This window comes from Mirounga leonina, unplaced genomic scaffold (genome assembly GCF_011800145.1).
Source record: "Mirounga leonina isolate KUSES-001 unplaced genomic scaffold, KU_Mleo_1.0 Mir_174, whole genome shotgun sequence".
Lineage (NCBI taxonomy): Eukaryota > Metazoa > Chordata > Mammalia > Carnivora > Phocidae > Mirounga > Mirounga leonina.
In genome coordinates this window covers 54594485-54615495 of record NW_023270451.1, presented here as the reverse complement: position 1 = coordinate 54615495, position 21011 = coordinate 54594485, and the positions used below count along the sequence as shown (strand labels likewise).

At 37.3% G+C, this 21011-nt stretch overlaps 1 protein-coding gene and 1 non-coding gene across 2 annotated transcripts; one reads left to right on the top strand and one right to left on the bottom strand.

Moving 5' to 3' along the window:
* Positions 1–5557: 5557 nt before the first annotated feature.
* On the bottom strand, positions 5558–5664 carry LOC118021466. The gene has a single exon (XR_004682190.1). It is a non-coding gene; the product is annotated as a U6 spliceosomal RNA (small nuclear RNA).
* A 2374-nt stretch (positions 5665–8038) lies between these two features.
* On the top strand, positions 8039–8549 carry LOC118021371 (serine/threonine/tyrosine-interacting protein-like). Its single transcript, XM_035021445.1, has one exon. It carries the CDS (start codon positions 8039–8041, stop codon positions 8504–8506), a length of 468 nt encoding a protein of 155 aa, XP_034877336.1. The 3' UTR covers positions 8507–8549.
* Positions 8550–21011: the final 12462 nt, after the last annotated feature.

Below are 21011 nucleotides of genomic sequence, written 5' to 3'. Positions count from 1 at the left end.
TCCTAAGACATCCTTTTTAATAAGATCCCATAAAGTTTAGAAATCACTACTTCTTGAATATTTCAGGAACCCAGAGCACCAGCAAGTCACTCTCATCTATCCTGTCTTTTTATCATCACCATGAACCTGTAAGGTGAGATGAGGCTTGCCTAATACCTAAGGTTGCCCAGATAGTAAATGACAAAACAGGATTCAAACCAGTTCAAATTCATCCCAACCTCGACACACATCCCACTATGACACAGTTTCCACCATTTAGTAAACACACATTAGTCATGTTATTTAAATATATCCTAAGTTCTTAAATGCCTACAAGAAACAGATGGACAGAAGTTTTGCAACAAACCCCACTTTTCAAAAATTCAGATTCCTGAGATTTCTCAAGTTACAAACAAATAGATCCTTAAAACAAATGTACCAAACTTAGCCTATAGTCCTGTGTGCAGCTACTCATATTCAAAGCATTTTGGAGGTGCTATGCATCCTATATTTTTCCATTTGTGGTCTACAATGCATATGCATTTCAGTTTCTATTTGGATCTCCATCTAATTCTGCTAAGAATATGCATTCATTTCTTGTTAAAACTAGAGTTTTCATTTCTGAAATGATTTATACTAGAAGACAATGTAATTACATTAGAAGACATTTTAATTTGCAAATTCATTTCCAGCCAAGATTTGTCCAAAATAAAATCTAATTTATGCCAAAGAATATCAAACCTGCTAATCAATTCTCTTTTAATGACTTCGCAGGAAGAAACTGATGTTGGCTATGATTCTTTACACAGCACAGTTATAGTCCAACCATATTGCTTTTTAAAAGTATTCAACCTATTTTTATACTCTTTCAGAAATGAGGAATGCATTATCTACCACAAAATGAGAACTTTGTTGCCCAAATGATAAAACAGGAAGACTTTGATGGTTTTCCCGCAGGTCACTTATTTTCAGGTCCATTAGCTTTTATTTTCTTTCCTTTTTTTTTTTTACTGTTTAATTTCTAATGCCTTCTATTCTGGTTTATTCATTATATTTTAATATACAATATAATGTTGAAGTGACTGTAGCTTGTCCCAAGACTATTACAAGAGAACAAGTTGGAGAAAGAAAAACTGTTACTAGGAAAAAAAAAAAAAAAAATGGATGACACATTGGCCATTAAACTTTGTTTCTAATAGAAAATCCCATGCAATAGATGAAAAATTACCAGAAAACATGAACTGCCTCATTAATTTTATGCCCAAGTTCTATCAGCAATTGATTTTTAATGCCTATGTTCATCATTTATGAGCTTCTACCATTCTTTATATACATTTTAAATTAAGCTTTCTAAGATGAACTAGTTGCATTGTGATGCTCACTGTATTATCTATATAAAGCATCCCAAAGAATAATTCACAAAGAAACAAAAAGCTGATGAGCCAGAGTTGTTTTGTGATACAAATTACTAATTATGAAATGTCAAATGTGGCAGCTATAATTGCTACTTGACTTGAAATGACCTTAAAAATTGGCAACATATCATGAAGATACTTTTGAAAAATGAAGATACCATTGCTTTCTTTGAGTGTGTTTCCATGGCATCTTTCAGCTAAGCTTTCTGACAATCCCACAGTCAGGCCGTCTGCATCACTAGGTATTTGTTGTTGATAGAAAGATAACAGACTTGGAAATTGTTGCACATCAGAACAAAGCAGATTAAAATGAGCCAAATATATTAATTTTCAAAGTGGATTCTGGAGATGCCAATTCCACAGACTTAGTAAACAATTCAATGAGCTTTGTAGAGTTCCTTGGAATAGTTTTTTTTAAGTCATTTTTTAAAAAATAAGTAGAAAATAAGGTTTTAAACATGGTTTTGTATGTTTGCTCTCAATGTGAGGCAAAACTTAGGGCTAGCTTTGCTGTTACTGGAACTAAGTTAAAAATAAATTTCCAGAAGCCAGATTGATTTAGGAGATATTTTTTAATTTCCCACTACAGAATAGCTAACATTGACTAACAGCCAACCTCTGTTGAAAGCCCTGGCATATGCTAACCCATTTAATCTTTTCAACAATCATTATTGATATTTTAGGGATGAGAAAATGAGGCAAGGAGATAGCCTAACCTGCCTACTTCACTCAGGAGGAAAAGGTGGGATCTTACCTGGGTGGTCTTTCTCTCTGAAGCCTGATTCTAACCACTGTCTGAAGCGGTCTCTCTTCAACTGAAGTGTTCATATTGAGTGTAAAATGTTTTCTTTCATTAAAGGCAGAAGAATATGTGGTGAAATTCTAGTATATACAGGAAGCCTTGAAGAATGTTCAAAATGGAGTCAATCATTAACTGGATTAGTGGACTTTCACTGGATTCTTTCCTAAAAAAATACCTGTAGACTTTCAGCCTCTGACATTTAAGTTCTTGCTCAGGACTCGATCATCTCATTTAATTCTCACAACAACCCTATAGACTACAGTGGATTATCTTCATTTAAACTGACACATGAGGGGCACCTGGGTGGTGCAGTTGGTTAAGCGTCTGCCTTCGGCTTGGGTCATTATCCCAGGGTCCTGGGATCGAGCCCCGCATCGGGCTCCCTGCTCCACAGGAAGCCTGCTTCTCCCTCTGCCTCTGCCCCTCCGCTCATGTTCTCTCTACCCCCCCAAATAACTAAATAAACAAAATATTTAAAATAAATAAATAGACACATGACACGGACATTTTGCAAATGAGGGCAGAAGACACCACAGATATTCTAAAAATGCCAAGGGTTTAATGTATTTCTATATCCCTTTTATAAATTTTCTCATGAAAAGTTTTACCTTAAGAACTTGAGACCACATGGGCGCCTGGCTGGTTGTCAGTGGAGCATGTGACTCTTGAGCTCAGGCTCATGAGCCCGAGCCCCGTGTTGGGAGCAGAGTTTACTTAGAAATAAAAAAATAATAATAACAACAAAACAAAACAAAAAGCAAAACTTGAGATAGCAGCAACAAAGTTATTCTAAGTTTTTCTAACATAGATAATACAGGAGAAATATGGGATAATAATGTTCAGATAATGTGGATATTGGGTTGGTTCAAGACCTGTTTTTCAAAGTTAAGGGAGTCTGAACTGCAGGAGTAGAATACAAATCTCATCAGGAAAAGGAAAAGCCCTCAGCTAGCTGGGCTGCTGACCTGTCAGGATGAAATTTTTTAGCTATATTATAGAAAAGTTAGGAACAAGAGCCTGTATCCAGGGTCCTGTCCCCCAGAGAAGTGCCCTTTCCCAGAGCAGCTGTCTGCTCTTGGCAGGTCCTCTGTCTCCTGTACCCCACTCTTTGGGCAGCCCCAGAGGCTCTGATCTCCATGTCCCTTGGCCCTGTCTCAGCATGACTAGTCCTTGCCTAATTACATTGTGTCTTCATTCCTATTCTACTGTTTTGTTCAATCTAACATTCCCTGTGACAGATTCCAGTCACACTGAGCTGCCTGCCTTGATGGGCCATTTATTTATTTATTTATTTATTTTTTAAAGGTTTTTAAAATTTATTTATTCATTCGAGACACAGAGATAGAAAGAGAGAGAATATGAGCCGGGGGAGAAGAAGAGGGAGGGGGAGAAGCAGGCCCCCCGCTGAGCAGGGAGCCTGATGCGGGGCTCAATCCCAGGACCCTGGAAGCATGACCTGAGCCGAAGGCAGACGCTTAACCATCTGAGCCACCCAGGTGCCCCTTGATGGGCCATTTTAATCCCCTGTTATCAATGAAAAAAAATTTTTTTTTGGTGGTGCTTGTTAGTGCTCTGCCTATTGTTATTTAAGACAGTTTGTAATGCAAAATAATAAAAAAATCACAAATATCAGATGGAAAATCTTTTTGTAGAGGGGTAACATCTTTTCTGAAATTCCAATTCTCCACCACCATGGTTCCTTCTTCCACTGGTTGTAAACCTGGTGTGTGAGGGGAGGGCAGATATCAAAGTCACCTAGGAAAAGTTTTAAATAGCCCATACCAGTCTACCCTTCCCTTCTGCAAGATTATGTTATGTTGAAAACCACCATTCCTAAAAAAAAAACAAAAAAAACCCCCAAAAAAACCTAAAACCCAAAAAAACCCACAAACCCCACCATTCTTATAAAATATGGAGTATAGCCTATATTTCCCTAATTCTTCAAAGCTCTTACTTTTTTTAAGGTTTTATTTATTGATTTGTCAGAGAGAGAGACAGAGCACAAGCAGGGGAAGCGGCAAGCAGAGGGAGAAGCAGGCTCCCCGCTGAGCAGGGAGCCCGATGTGGGACTCGATCCCAGGACCCTGCGATAATGACCTGAGCAGAAGGCAGTCACCCAACCAACTGAGCCACCCAGGCTTCATGAATTCTTCAAAACTCTTAAATGTAACAAGAGTTTCAAGATCCTTTGGAATTTATAGACCACACTTTTTTATGACTGGGAGGAAGGCTCTATGCTTTTTTAAAAGCACGTATGTAGCAAGCTTTCCTTAGCATAAAGTAAAAACATGTGTTTTATGTTAAGTACCATCACGTAACAAGATCTATCAGTATATATCTTTACAGCCATTTTAAAGATTCTTTCACACCTAAATTAACAAAGATGCTGTTAGTTTTTAAAATCTTGGTTAAAGGGGAAAAAGTAGGGCGCCTGGGTGGCTCAGTTGGTTGTGACTGCCTTCGGCTCAGGTCATGATCCTGGAGTCCTGGGATCGAGTCCCACATCAGGCTCCCTGCTCAGCAGGGAGTCTGCTTCTCCCCCTGACCCTCCCCACTCTCATGCTCTCTCTATCTCATTCTCTCTCTCAAATAAATACATAAAATCTTAAAAAAAAAAAAAAAACCTTTAAAAAAAAGGGGGGGGAAGTAATTAAAGACTCCTTCTAATGCACCAAAGATTGTTCTTTGTGCAATCTAACATTCCCTGTGACGGATTCCAGGTTTTTAGAATAAAATTATTTCCACCTTTCTCTTAATTCAAAGAAATCTTAGCTCTATTACTTTAGATACATATGTCCTTGGTCATTTTCTGTATCTCCAAAGTGGCTTTTCCATCCAGAAATTGGAAGGCACCACACATTTAGGCTGGTGGCCTCTGGGTGATTGAGAAATGCAGGTGAGATTGAAGAAATGTTGTGTCTGTTAGCTCACACAGTCTTTTCTTTCTTCCATCATCTCCTGCTGCCTAACTTGAAATATCCATCATTAAAATTGCACTCCCCTCCCAAGGTTAGACATTTAGGGAATTGTTGGGAATCTTATTAGTTGGCACAGCTTAGTTTTATGTATTTACAATTTACACTCCATACACCTCCAACATACTTGAGGTGGTTAACAATAAAATTAGGTCCATTATGGAAACGAAGAGTAACGCCTTCCCTTTTTTCCTACTAATCCCTCCAAATAATAGGAAGTCGAGTCGAGTTTGATTCAACCTTTGTTAATATTATAGGAAACCATAAACCACAATAACATTTGATTAATTCATACTGGAATATCCCGGTGATCTCAAGTCCATAGGAAACAAAGATACTGGATAGACAGGGGAAAGGTTTTATTTATTTATTTTTTTTACAAGAGAAAAAATATGGAACGCTTCACGAATTTGCGTGTCATCCTTGCGCAGGGGCCATGCTAATCTTCTCTGTATCATTCCAATTTTAGTATATGTGCTGCCGAAGCGAGCACGGGGAAAGGTTTTATTGAGAATTAAATGACTGTATCAATTCCTAAGTTTTTGTTTCTCAGCACCAAATCTACCCTTCTGCTGGGTTACCTGATGTCAGAATGTGGACTTTGCAAGCCACATTTCTGCTTTGCTAGTTGGCTCCCTATTAAGCTCTACCAACTGCAGTGTGTGGGTGTGTCAGTGTTTGTAGTAGTTGTGTATGTGGTGTTTGTGTATATGTGGTGTGTATATGTGGCGATGTCTGTATATGGTGATGTGTGTGGTGTGTGTGTACATCGTCGTGTGTTTTTATGTTTGGTAATATGTGTATGTGGTATGTGTATATGTGTATGTGGTATGTATGTGGGGTGGTATGTGGTGGTGGCAGTAATGTGTGTGGGGGGGGGTGTGTTTGCATGGGGAGGTGATAGAAGGAGAGTGTCAGGCGGAAGGAGAAAGAAGAAACTACTTGCTCTCAGTGTGCTTTCTGTTCCTGGGAGCATCAACCCAGCAACGCTTCTGCACCCCAAGATGGCAGTTCCTTCCCATAACATACACTTGCACAACCCTAACTACACTTCTTATAAGCACACTTCCTCAGAGATACCCGGGACCAGTGGCATGGAGACCCCTCTTTAGAAATCTGAGTTTCAGTTCCACGTGGCTTCTTCACCAAGCTTTTAAGTTTTCATACAGTCACCTTTCCCTTTGTTTACCCAGTCCTAGGGGTGGCGGCTGCTTCTTGTAGTTGCTTCCTTATTTTTTCTGTTTGTCTTTTTGGTCACATAATTAACTTCATACCTAATTGGTAATTTTTGTGTTATATTCTCTCTGTTAAATGGCTAGTGTGACTGTCTCCTGATTGGATCTTAATGGATAGAATGGATTCCAGCCATGTCTCTCATTATGTTCACTTACATGAAACAGTATGCCTTCTAAGACAGTCATATACTCTTCCTGAGCCATTAAAAAGAGGTGGCCATGATATCCAATTTTTGTTAAACATAATATTTCTTTTAACAAGGAAGCACATAAAATAGGTTTACTCCCTTTTTAATTTTTGGTAAAATGCTTATTGTAAAGATTGTAATTTGCATTCTTTGAATGCACAAATGAGCTGTGTTAAACCCATGACTGCATGAATCATGTAGGGGTCAGAAAAGCCCCATACCCCAGGGCTAATTTTTATATTTGATAGCTTGGTAAATAAAATGAAGACAGTGGTCCTAGCAGCTTAAGAACTAAATCTAACCAGAAGTCTGGTTTCTTTAATAATTTGCTATCAGAGTATTTACAAACCAAACATTATAAAGGATGGTAGAAAGCTGGCTAGTTCTACAAAGAAAGAGGTAATTATGCCAAGACTCAACGATTATATTTTCTCATGACGGTTTTCTGACCAGCCATGGCAATAGCATTGCTTTTATGAACAAGTAACAAAGTTATTTTCTTCCAGAGATCAGTCTGTGTATAATGGGGAGGCACAATTGCCTAGCCTCAAGAATTTTCAGGACTAATAGGAAACACAGACCAAGAGAGCCCAAAATAGGATGATATAAAGGCCAGAATTGTAGGCTAGAAAGGACCTGGATTTTGAGTTCAAAAAGAAAGTAGGAGCCAAATTTGCTTAGGATTGCCTTAACAGTGGAGGGAAGAAGACAGTAGAGGAATATATTCAAAGTACTGGGAAAAAAAAAAAAAACAACACCAGCCAAGAATTCTGTACCCACAAAAGTGTGATAGATCTTAGATCTGCTTAAAAAGGAATACTAAAGAAAATCCTTCATACTAATCGGAGTGACTCAGGATGGTAACTCGAATTGACAATAAGAAACCAGGAGCACCAGAAATGGTAAATATATGGGTAAGTACCAAAAATAAAGAGTATAAATATTTTTTCTTTCCTTCTTTTAATTACTCAAAGAAACATGAGATTATATAAAGCAGTAGTTATAACTCTTATTGCTGAGTTTGTAAACTAAAATGAAGTGATCTATATGATGATAATTGTACAAAGGAGGAAGAAGGAAAAGAAGCTGTATTGGAGCAGAATTACTTTATTTTACCAGAATTAAGTCTATATTAACCTGACACAGATTGTGATAAATTATGACATATGTAATCTCTAACACTACCACTAAGAAAATAACTCCACAAATGTACTTTAAAAAAATTGGCAAAGGAATTTAAATGATATATGATATTTGACACAGAAGGCCACAAAGGAGGAACATATAAACAAGAAATACATGAAACATCTAGAAGGCAGATAGCAAAATACAGACATATTTCCAACAAAATCAATAATTACATTACTGTGATTACACTCTGATCAAAAGGAGTTGTCAGGCTGGATTTAAAAAGCACTACCCGACAAGCCCTGGGGCCGGGACCATGGAGGACGGGAAGCTGGAGTTCCCCTCGCTCCCGCAGTGCAGAGACAACACCGAGAAATGGACATACCCTATGAGACGAGAGATGCAGGAAATTTTACCTGGATTGTTTTTAGGTCCATATTCTTCTGCTATGAAAAGCAAGCTACCTATACTGCAGAAATATGGAATAACCCATATAATATGCATAAGACAAAATATTGAAGCAAACTTTGTTAAACCAAACTTTCAACAATTATTTAGATATTTAGTCTTGGATATTGCAGATAATCCAGTTGAAAATATAATACGTTATTTTCCCATGACTAAAGAATTTATTGATGGAAGCTTACAAACTGGAGGAAAAGTTCTTGTCCATGGAAATGCAGGAATCTCCAGGAGAGATGCATTTGCTTATGTTCAAGAAAGAAGATTTTGTATTAATCCTAATGCTGGATTTGTTCATCAACTTCAGAGCTGGAACAAATAATCCTAAAATTTGTATGGAACCAGAAAAGGCCCCAAATAGCCAAAAGAATGTTGGAAAAAACCAAAGCTGGTGGCGTCACAATTCTAGACTGGAAGCTCTATTACAAAGCTGTAGTCATCATGACAGTATGGTACTGGCACAAAAACAGACAAATAGATGAATGGAACAGACTAGAGAACCCAGAAATGGACCCTCAACTCTATGGTCAACTGATCTTAAAGCAGGAAAGAATATCCAATGGAAAAAAGACAGTCTGTTCAACAATTGGTGTCGGGGAAATTGGACAGCCACATGCAGAAGAATGAAACTGGACCATTTCCTTACACCATACACAAAAATAGACCCAAAGTGGATGAAAGACCTCAGTGTGAGGCAGGAATTCATCCAAATCCTAGAGGAGAACACAGGCAGCAACCTCTGACCTCGGCCACAGCAACTTCTTGCTAGATACATCTCCAAAGGCAAGGGAAACAAAAGCAAAAATGAACTATTGGGACTTCATCAAGATAAAAAGCTTTTGCACAGCAGAGGAAACAGTTGACAAAACCAAAGACAACTGACAGAATGGGAGAAGGTATTTGCAAATGACTTATCAAATAAAGGGCTAGTATCCAAAATCTATGAAGAACTTAACAAACTCAACACTCAAAAGAACAAATAATCCAATCAAGAAATGGGCAGAAGACATGAACAGACATTTCTGCAAAGACATCCAAATGGCCAACAGACATACAAAAAATGCTCAATATCACTCAGCATCAGAGAAATACAGATCAAAACCACAATGAGATACCACCTCACACCAGTCAGAATGGCTAAAATCAACAAGTCAGGAAATGACAGATGTTGGTGAGGATGCGGAGAAAGGGAAACCCTCCTGCACTGTTGGTGGGAATGCAAGCTGGTGCAGCCACTCTGGAAAACTGTATGGAGGTTCCTCAAAAAGTTGAAAATAGAGCTACCCTGGGACCCAGCAATTGCACTACTGGGTATTTACCCCAAAGATACAAATGTAGGGATCCGAAGGGGTACATGCACCCCGATGTTTATAGCAGCAATGTCCACAATAGCTAAACTATGGAAAGAGCCAAGATGTCCATTGACAGATGAATGGATAAAGATGTGGTGTGTATTATATATACAATGGAATATTACACAGCCATCAAAAATTGAAATCTTTCCATTTGCAACAATGTGGCTGGAACTAGAGGGTATTATGCTAAGCGAAATAAGTCCATCAGAGAAAGACAGTAATCATGATCTCACTGATATGTGGAATTTAAGAAACAAATCGGATCATAGGGGAAGAGAGGGAAAAATAAAACAAGATGAAATCAGAGAGGGAGATAAACCATAAGAGACTCTTAATCATAGGAAACAAACTGAGGTTTGCTGGGGTGGGGTGGAGGGAATGGGGTAACTGGGCAATGGACATTAAGGAGGGCATGTGATATAATTAGCACTGGGTATTTTATATAAGACTGATGAATCACTAACCTCTACCTCTTAAACCAGTAATACATTATATGTTAACTGAATTTAAGTTTTAAAAATTTTTAAAAATTAAATGAAAATAAAAAGTAAATAAAACAAAAATAAATAAAAATAAATAAAAAGCACTACCCTGTTATATGCCATCTATAAGAGAAATAATACATATTGCAAGACACAAATAGTTGAAAATAAAAGGATATTAATATAGTTGGAATGGCTACATTAAGACAAAATGAACTTTAAGAATTCTTACTAAAGACAGATATATTTTATAGTAATAGGCATCTACATATCATGAAAGCAATTTTTAATTTATACTCACCTAACAAAAGAGCCTCAAATCAGAAGAAATAAAAACTGACAAAATTCAAAGGACCAGATAGATAACTATAATTAGAGATTTCAATGCCCCACTTTCAATAGTGGATAGAATGAATAGATATAAAAATAAAAATGGATATAGAAAAATTGAACACTATCAATTCATTTAACCTAATATAGATTATAATAAGATGCATAAAACCATGTACCTTCCACCCAACAGAGAAATAGAGTCATTTCAAGTACATGTGGAACATTCTCCAGGACAGACCATATATGGTAAACCATAAAACAATCAGAGTATGTCCTTTGACCTAAATTCAATTACAAATCAATAGCACAAATGAGAAATTTCCAAATACTTGGAAATTAAATAACATGTTTATAATTAATCTATGAGACTAAGAAGAAAGAAATCACAAGGCAAATTAGAAAATTTTTTAACCACTTATGAAAAAAGCACACTTCAAAATGTGTAAGACGAAGTTAAGACAATACTTAAAAATAAGTATATAGCTCTAAATACCAATATTTGAAAAGAAGTGTCAAATCAATAATGTAAATTTCTTGCATAATAAGAATAGACAATGAGCAAATTACACCCAAAACAATAGAAGAAAAGCAATAATGAGCAGGAAAATAATGAGGAGGGAAAATTTCCAAACTCAAAGAGGCTAGTTGTACTTTGATACCAATAGCAAAGGTTTCATAAGAAAGGAGAAAAACAGACTGGCATAAACAGACACAAAAAATTCCTAACAAAATACTGGAGATTAAATCTAGCAACATATAAAAAAGATCACATACCATGACCAAGTGGGATTTATCCCAGGAATGCAAACTTGGTTAACAAATGAAAACCAACTAATGTCATATATAGCATATTAATAGAATAAATGCAAAAACACATGATTATCTCAATAAACTGAGAAAAGCCATTCAACAAAATCCAGCATCAATTCATGACAAAAACTCTTAAACTAGAAATAGAAGAATGTTTCCTCAGCCTGATAGAGGGAATCTACAAAATATATCAATTCCCTCCTATTTGCCCCACTGGTGAGGAGGGATTATCACCCTAGGATTCAGGGGGTGACTGAACACACAAACCTGAGCTTGACAGATGAGATCAATGGCAGTTTATTCATCACATACGCTCACAGCCAAGGGGAGGAGGACACTACATGCCATTAAGGGCCACACAGTGGTTGCAGTGGGGAAGAGAGTTAATAACCAGGGGCTGAAGGAGGCAGGCTTTGTAGTATCAAAAGGATGAGGTGCCCCATGGTGCCTGCAAGAGAATGTGATTGGCTTATTTGAATGAATCGTGGGCTGGCAGGGAAGTGAAACCCTATACTGAGAGAGAAGCATGAACTTCACTTGGTCTGTTTGATAGGGAGGATTGTTTAGCTATAGGACCTTATTCATGGCAAGAGAATGAGAAAGAGAACTTGTGGTTAGGCCATTTGAAGTCCTCCTAATTTTACAAGATAAGATAGCACATAATGCTGAAAATGTTCATCTTTACATCACCAAAAAAAAAAAAAAAAAGGAAACCCACAAAAAAAACCCACAAGCCCACCCTCCCAAAAAAAGCACAATCATATAGCTAACATAAGACTTCACAGTGGAAGAATGAATGTTTTCTTCCTGAGATCAGGCAAAAAGGAAGGATATCCACTCATATCGCTTCTATTCAACATTGTACCAGAGTTTTAGCCATCATAACAAGGCAAGAAGACAAATTAAAGTCATTCAGATTAGAAAGGCAGATGTAAAATTTTTACTTGCAGATGACATGGTGTTATATGTAGAAAATCCTGAAGAATCTATACACGCAAAAAAAACTACTAAAATTAATAAATTAGTTTAGCAGGTTTTCAGGATACCAAACACACAAAAAATAAATTATATTTCTATGTGCTAGCAATGAACAATCTCAAAACAAAATGAACAATTTCATTCATAGTATCATTAAAAAGAATAAAATACTTAGGAACAAATTTAGCAAAAAGGGACATATACCTGTACCCCATGAACTTTGCTAAAAGAAATTAAAGACCTAAATAAATGGAGACACATAACATGTCTATAGATTGGAAGACTCAAAATTATTAAAATAGAAATTTTTCCCAAATTGATCTACAGAGTCGAGTAAATCAATGTCAACCCTATCAAAAACTCAGCAAGGGGAGGCGCCCAGGTGGCTCAGTTGGTTAAGCATCTGTCTTCAGCTCAGGTCATGATCTCAGGGTCTTGGGATCAAGCCCCGCATCAGGCTCCCTTCTCAGCAGGGAGTCTGTTTCTCCCTCTCCCTCTGCCCCTCCCCCTGCTTGTGCTCTCTCTCACTCACTATCTTTCTCTGTCAAATAAATAAATCTTAAAAAAAAAAGAAAATATTTTTAAAAAACTCAGCAAGGTTTTTTGTTTTGTTTTGTTTCATAGGAATGGACAGGTCAATACTAACTTATATGGAAATGCAAAGAACCAAGAATAGCCAAAACAATTCTGAAGAACAAAAGTTGGAGGCCTTACACCCTACTTCAGAGCTTACTGTAAAACCACAGTGATCAAAACAGTGTAATATTGACATGAGAACAGACATACAGATCAATACAGCAGAAGAGAAAGTTTAAAAATAAACTTTTGCACTTATAGTCAACTGACTTTTGACAAAGTGCTAAGCAATTCAATAGGAAAAGTCTTCTCAGCAAATGATGCTAAAACAATGGGGTATTCATAGGCAAAAACTTAGACCCGTAGCTGACACCATACAGAAAAATAAACTCAAAATGGATCATAGACCTAAATAGATGAGCTACAAATATAAAACTTCTAAAAGAAAATATAGGAGAAAATCTTTGTGATATTGGGTTAGAAAAGATTTCTTAGACATAACACTAAAAGCATGATCCATAAAAGAAAAAGTTGGTAAGTTGGACTTTAAATTTTTACATTTAAATTTAAAGGTTTTGCTCTTCAAAAATTATCGTTAACAATGAGATAAGCCACAGATCAGTAGAAAACATTTGCAAATCGGATCTGATAAAGGGTTTATATTCAGTATATATAAAGAACTCTTAAAACTCAATCATAAGAATAAAAATAACCCAATTTAAAAGTGGGCAAAAGGTTTGAACAGATATTTCATTGATATATGAATGGCTAATAAGTCCATGAGAGGATACTCAACATCTGTAGTCATTAAAGAAATGCAAAGTAAAGCCACAGTGAGATACCACTCTGCACCCATCAGAATGACTAAAAAGAAAAAGACTGGGGTGCATGGGTGGCTCAGTCATTAAATGGCTGCCTTTGGCTCAGGTCATGATCCAGGGGTCCTGGGATCAAGCCCGGCATCAGGCTCCCTGCTCAGCGGGAAGCCTGCTTCTCCCTCTCCCACTCCCCCTGCTTGTGTTCCCTCTCTCGCTGTGTCTCTCTCTGTCAAATAAATAAAATCAAGGAAGGAAGGAAGGAAGGAAGGAAGGAAGGGAGGGAGGGAGGGAGGGAGGAGAGAGACTGTGAATACCAAGTGTTAGCAAGTATGAGAAAAATCTGGAATTAGCAATCTTAGATTGCTGGTGGGAATGTAAAATGACACAAGCAATTTCGGAAACATTTTGGCAATTACTTCAAAAGTTAAACACTAACTATTATGATAGTTAACTTACAATTATCTAGCAATTTTGCCCCAAGGTATCCACTCAAGAAAATGAAACCTTATATCCATATAAAGACTTGTACCTGAATATACATAGCAATATTATTCATAGTAGCCAAAGACTGGAAATAATCCAAATGTCCACTGGCTAGTGAATGGATAAAGAAAGATATGGCATATTTTCATCAAGACAAGGATCCCTATGTTGCCTTTTTATAACCACACTCCACTCCCTTTGCTACTGTACTTCCTCCCCCACTCCCTTCCTCCATTCCCTGTCTGCCCCCCAACCACACTAATGTGTCCTCCATTTTTATTATTTGGTGATTTCAAAAATGTTATATAATGGAATCATATACATAGTATGTAACCTCTTGGGATTGGCTTTTTTTCACTCAGTGTAATTCCCGGTGATTCATCCAAGTTGTTCTGTATCTTAATAAACCATTCTTTTTATTTCTGAGTGGCAAATGTACCACAGTTTGTTTAGCCACTCACACAATGAAGAATATTTGGTTATTTCCCAGTTTTTGGCTATTAGGAATAAGGCTGTTTGTTATAGATATTCATTTATAAGTTTTTATATGAGAAGTTTTTATTTCTCTAAGATAAATGCACAATAGTGTAACTGCTGGATTGTATGGTAAATGCATATTTAGTTTTTAAAGAAACTACCAAACTGTTTTCCAGAGTGGCTGAGAATTTTTATCTTTCAAAAAGTAGTTCTGTTTATTGTTAACAATGACCATACAACAGAAAGAAAAGGAAAATACATTTTTATTCAAGATTAGGTCTTTTACAGGATAGGAAACTAGAATTCTATTCAGACCCTCTTATCATAGCTTAATTAATGAGAAAAGGTGACAGTGCAATATTATGAGGTATCTCTGAAAGAAAAGCAATTTATTAATAATGCAAATCAAGATTTCTTAAGTATTTTTAACATCGACCTAGGAGCTCAGGATCAGTAGTACTTACATGATATATTGATGTAATATTTGGCATGGAGCAGATTCTGAATGTTTAACCTAACATTTTTAAATCATAATATGGGAAACATATCCCATATATTCCCAATATCTAAACCTGTTCATCTTGGTTTACTTTTATTAAAAAACAAGCTCTCAGAAATATAGATGCATTTTCTCTTCCCAAAACAAGATAAACTGTATCATTTGAGGTTGCAAAATAAAAATTTCAGAAGATTTCTGAATAATTTAGAAAGTTCTAAATCTTGAGACATAACATTCCCATTATGAAACCATTACTGCACAGCAAGTAATTTTGGCCCAGTCTATTCTTTTGAAATCTGAAATCAAAAGGAGTTATGTGCAGAAGATGTTCATGTTCTACCTGCACAAGGCCACTCCCAACCTTGAAGCTTTTCAGTTCAAGTATTTATTCCTTCTAAACCATATTTAAAAGTCATCATGGGAATCAACCTGCATGCACACTATTCAGTATTTTCTTCTTTCTCTATTTACCAGCTGCTTAGCTTCCCATCCATTCCAGTTTAGCATTTTGTGCTATTCTCTATACAACTCTATTCAACTACATCTGAATATCTGAGTGTAGGGAGATCACAGCTTCAAAGACATTTGGTGCAGGACATGTCCCTAGAAATCCTATTAACAATCACTGGGAGGTTTGCTGGATCCTCTTATAGAAAGATCACTTCCCATCCTTAATGACATTTCCACCATCAGTCTTTCCAGATTGGAGCTGCTGCGGTGTTTTTCTCTGTTCCTATCACTCTCATTCATTATCAACATTAGTTTTCCCCTGTAACATTTGTATTAATTCACTATTGTCACCTAGACAATAAAAGTTTTCTTTACATTTTTTTTTCTAGTTAGCCCACTAGTACTCCTTACTTTTCCATAATTACATCCTTCATGGCAAATTTTTATTTCTCTTTAATGTGTTATAATAGTGGCTTAATTGAAGGAGTTATAGCTTTTCCTTGTATTTAACCAACGTAACACATACTCACTGAGTGGCTACCATTTCCACTCTCATCTCTCTGCAAAGTCTGTGGTGAGAAAGCTGGATCCGGTTCCTGCCCTGATGGAGCTTACGGGGTAGTGGCGGGTACAGACAGTAAGCAGATCCTCACACAGGTAATTAATTACATTGTTAGCAAGCATAAGGAAAAAAATACTAGGAATGTATACATGAAGGCATTCCTGGTGATGTGGCAGGAATTGTAGACCAGAAAAAAGATGTTCATCCTGAGAGTTGAGCATGAATTGAGTCAAATGGAAGAGGAAGAATATCACTCAAGTGACAAAGACTGGCATAGGTAAGAACACACTGAAAGTCACTGTGCCTGGAACTCAAGAGCCAAGAGGAAAAAGTTGGGACGGAGAATGGGAGCCAGATCCTGCTGGGTTTGTTGGGCTCTATGTTTTATTCAATTTGCATTTGAAAAAAATTTAAGCAGGGGATTGTCGCCACCAGATGTTCCATTTAAAAAGATCACTCTTAGAAAACAAAGTAACCATTCTAGCTTAGAAGGGAGGAGAATAAAAGCAGATGAAAGGAAGCCAGTTAGGAGCCTTTTACAGATGCTCAGGAAAGAAGTGCCGGATTTCTTGGATCAATGTGTTGGCACCAAAGAAGAAAAACACCTTGGAGGTAAAGCCAGTAACTTGTGGCTTTTAGCCAGAGCAACTGAGTGGTGTGGATAGATTTAGGGTATATGGCTTCAGTTTGGGACATATTGAGTATAGGCTAGAATGTGAATTCCACAAAGACAGGGGTTTTTTTTGTTTTTGTTTTTGTTTTTTTGCCTATTTTGTTCACTGCTGCATCCCAGTGCCTCGGGAGACATTCAAGTGGAGATGTCAAATAGTCAGATTAATTATATGGATTTGTAGCTCAGAAGCAAGGGTTGGACTTTAAAATGTGGGAGTCAGCAGAATATAGATGGTCTCAAGAGCCAGGAGAATGCCAAGCTCCAGTGGGGAAGGCTGAAGAATGGAAAAGGCAAGATCAAGGATTGGTGTCCAGCTGACTTGCTTACAGCTCTCTGCAACACCGTGTGCTTGCCAAAGTATCTAGTGATCATTCTCATCATGTGAGATGAGTGAGACCCCACGTAGTCCATGCTCAGAAGGGGTCCTGACGGTGTTTAAGTTCCAGTGTGTCCCATGTGCATTTAGCTTGGACATGTCCTACAGGAATACTAAGCCCTTTGTCCTGTGTTATTATTCCTCTCTCCCCCCTCCTTCTTTCAGGAGAAGTGGGTGGGAAGAAATTACAAAAAGTGTTATAGTCTAAAATGCAACAGGATTGTATGGCTGAACTGTCATGGAAGATAAGAGATTTCATGCTTTAACCTTTCCAACTATCAGGTTCCAAGTTAGGCCAATAGGATATACTTTTAGCCAGAAAGGCATTTGTATGTCCTTTATTAACTTAACTGTTTTCTCTACTTGTCTGCATGACAAAGTCTTTCCTTCTTCCAGTTCTTCGAAAGAAGTCCTCTCTCCTATTTCTCCCTCTTCTTATGCATCCAGAGCAGAAAGAAGTTTAGCAATCTCCTACATACACTTGACATATCAGTTAACTAAATTTAGTGTGGGGGAAGAAAACACTGCCTTTAGACATTTTGTGTTCTTCTTTTTACATGAACATGGGTGTCATCAGCATCCTTGATATATTACTGATCAAATGTGTTTGAATGTATACATTTTACATTTAATTTCTCCTTAATAAAATATCTAATAAAATTACATCTTTTCATATCATGACCATTGTTAAAGATGCAAAACTTCTCAAAACCAAACTGGTCAAAACCAGTTTAGAACCAGTTTCATTTTTAGAATTACTTTTTTTTAAAAGAGAGAGAGAGAGAAAGAGAGCACATGAGGAGGGGCAGAGGGAGAGAGAGAGAGGGAATCTTAAGCAGGCTCCATGCCTAGCACAGACCCTGATGCAGGGCTTGATCTCATGATCTGAGATCATGACCTGAGCCAAAATCAAGAGTCAGATGCCCCAAGAATTACTTATCTTCTATAACAATTAATTTAAAAATGTAATTTGTTTATTCTATACGTGTCTCAATGTAATTTTCTAGGACAATGTGCTTGTTTGAATGTAAACTGTCCTAAGTAATCAATATAAATGGTCACCAAAATGGAGCAACCAGAAGTCATTGAAAGTTACATTTAAAAAAAACAACCCATAGAACCTTCTGCTCTGTCTACAATAATTGAACATTTCTTTCATAATCAAGAAAGAGATTACAGACACATTAAGAACTTCTTGTCAGTATATGACCACCTAAAAATCTCTAGTATATAAAGTTCATTGAATGAATGTGACTACCAGCATAACTGATTTTATATTAGTTGAACAGATTTTTAAATTTTCCCAAATACTATTAGCATACTCATTACATGATCTTAAAAAAAATGCTGTTGGTCTAATGAATACATTGTTAGCCCAGTGAAATGCAAACAGGTTATTCTACAAAATGGGAATAATAATGCTTGCCTCCTAAGACTGCTGTGAGAATTAAATAAATTAATGTTTGGAAAGCACTCAGAACAGCCTCTGACACAAAGCAAGCCAAAGTAGCATTGGCTGCTACGGATGCTGTAACCACTTACAAACATAGGTCGTGTTTATCTGCATTTGAGATCTCAGGGTGGGGATGACAGTTACGTGGCAATTACAATTATTATTTTAGGATAGATTACATTGATTAGAAGCAGAAATTCTGTATATAAATCAAACTATTTTTAAGGGACTAGAAGAGCCCCTATTCAAAAAACTTCTTTAAGCAAAGACCTGCTTTGTCAGGAATGCTGAAGATGCCCTTAAGAAAGTAAATTTCTCTCCTGTCACTACATTCCTCTACCAGCCCTTTCCCTTTGCCTCCGTGACAGTTGCTTGAGGACAGTCTGAGTGCGGGTTAGAAGGGAGTATGTTGCAAGACCAGAGACGGCAAACGCCTTTGGCTAATACATCTTTCAAGTCCGAAAATTGCTTATTTACTTTTTCCATTATCAGTCATTCTTACCTTTCCTAACATGGTCATATGCTAGGTCTCGGTCTCCTTTCCCACTCCTTATGGTTATTCCCTGTGCCCACTCAGGGTTTGTCCTCCTGACACTCAGCCAGAGTTTGTCCTGCCCACACCCCCACCCCCAATGCTTCCTGGACTATCAGGTCAGGATGACCTCTCTGAACCGTTCTGCCCTCTCCTTTGATTCCATATTCTTTATTCAGAACCTGTAGCAGTTGCTCTGGTCCTGCCCTCCAGTCTCTACAGTTCTGTTTGTTGCTGGCTACATCTTAGCATGAAAGATAGTTGAGGAAATTGCTGTGGACCCACAGATTTCTGTAGCTTTAATGAGTTAGAAGTCCTCCTGAACTCTTGCTTCCTGTCCTGGAACTTCTTCCCCCACCTGAGCAGTTTATATAAAAAAATCCAAGGGATGACGAGCATGCTTGTGGGTAGTTATGAATTACTGTTATCTATTTCAAAGCTGTTTTCTTCCCCGTCTCTCACCATGTAATATGATCTTTAGTGAAGAGCTCAGTTATTTTCTTTCTGGGCTCCCATGATAAAGAGGGACCCAACCCTGGCCGGAATGAAAGGACCAAGTTTTTCAGAACAAATCAAGAAGAAAACCCCCTCAATGTGGCTCAATTCCCCAACATGCACAGCAGTGCCAACACCAGGGAGCGCAGCCCACTGGCCGGGTTTTCTGCCTCACTGCAGTTAGATCCCCAGTCTCCACAGTTACAAGTTAGATCCAGTCTCACTTCCAGTAAGAGCTTTACTCACTCCCATGGGATGATCCAAACCTAAGGATTATTGATGCTTCTGAATCCACACAGGCAAGGCTGTCGAGCCAAATCTCAAGAAGCAAGTAGAGGTCTTTTCCTCTCTTCCATTGCTCTTTAGCTGCAAAATTGCTAGAGTCCACTCAGCTGGAGAGAACCTGCCACTGATTTTCTCAAGTGAGCCAACCAATGGATCACTCAGCAATAAAAAGAAATGAATTACTGATACATGCACCAACATTGATGAATCTTGATATAATTATGCTGAGTGGAAGCCAGACGAAATAAGAGTATATACTGTATGATTCCACTTAGATAAAATTCTAGAACATGCAAACTAATCTATGGTACAGAAAGTTGTCACATGAAGTTGTGGAGGGCCCACAAGAAGGAAAAGGAAGAAAGGATCACAAAGTAGCACAAGGAAACTTTTGGAGGTGATGAATATGCTTATTATTTTGACCTTGATGCTGGTTTCATAGGGGTGCATGTGTCAAAACTTACCAAATTACCCAGTTTAAGTATGTGCTATTTATTGTAGGTTAATTTTAGCTCCATAAAGCTATTTAAAAAGTGTACATCCATCACCAACTATTAATATGGCATATGATATTATTAAATTTCCTAATATTAAACCAACATTCCTAAAATAAATCTCATGTGGTCACAAATACTAGTTTTTTAATGTGGTATTCAATTGTTTGCTAATATTTCATTTTTGCCTTTTGTATCTGTCGTTTCTTTAAATAGCTGTTTTATACTCAATATTAGATAATTCCATTTTCTCAATTCCTTATGATCTAGACCTACTGTTTGTCATGTTTGCTGGCTTTCACTCATTAGAGCTTGTTTTCTTATGTCTGGTAATTTTTCACTGGGAATTTTTATTTGTTTTCATCAAATATATAAGAATCCCGAAGCCTCAAGTAGGAGATGCTTTCTCTAGGATTAGTATTTGCTTATGCCAGGCACCAGGTTATACTTCCAATCCAGGACTAGCTTATTTTTCAGTTGGGGATTTTCCTGCTTGTGGGTAGTATAAATTCAATGCAGAGTATAAATTAAAACTCCCAAATCACAAGTGGATAAGGTTAAAAATTCTCAGAAGAGATGATACGGTTGTTTTTAGCCCAGTGCTGCAACCCAAGCAGATTTCCTCTTAGCTGCTCTTTGCTGACTTTTGGATAGTTCTCTTACACACCATTCCGTTGAGGTCATATAGCCCCTTCA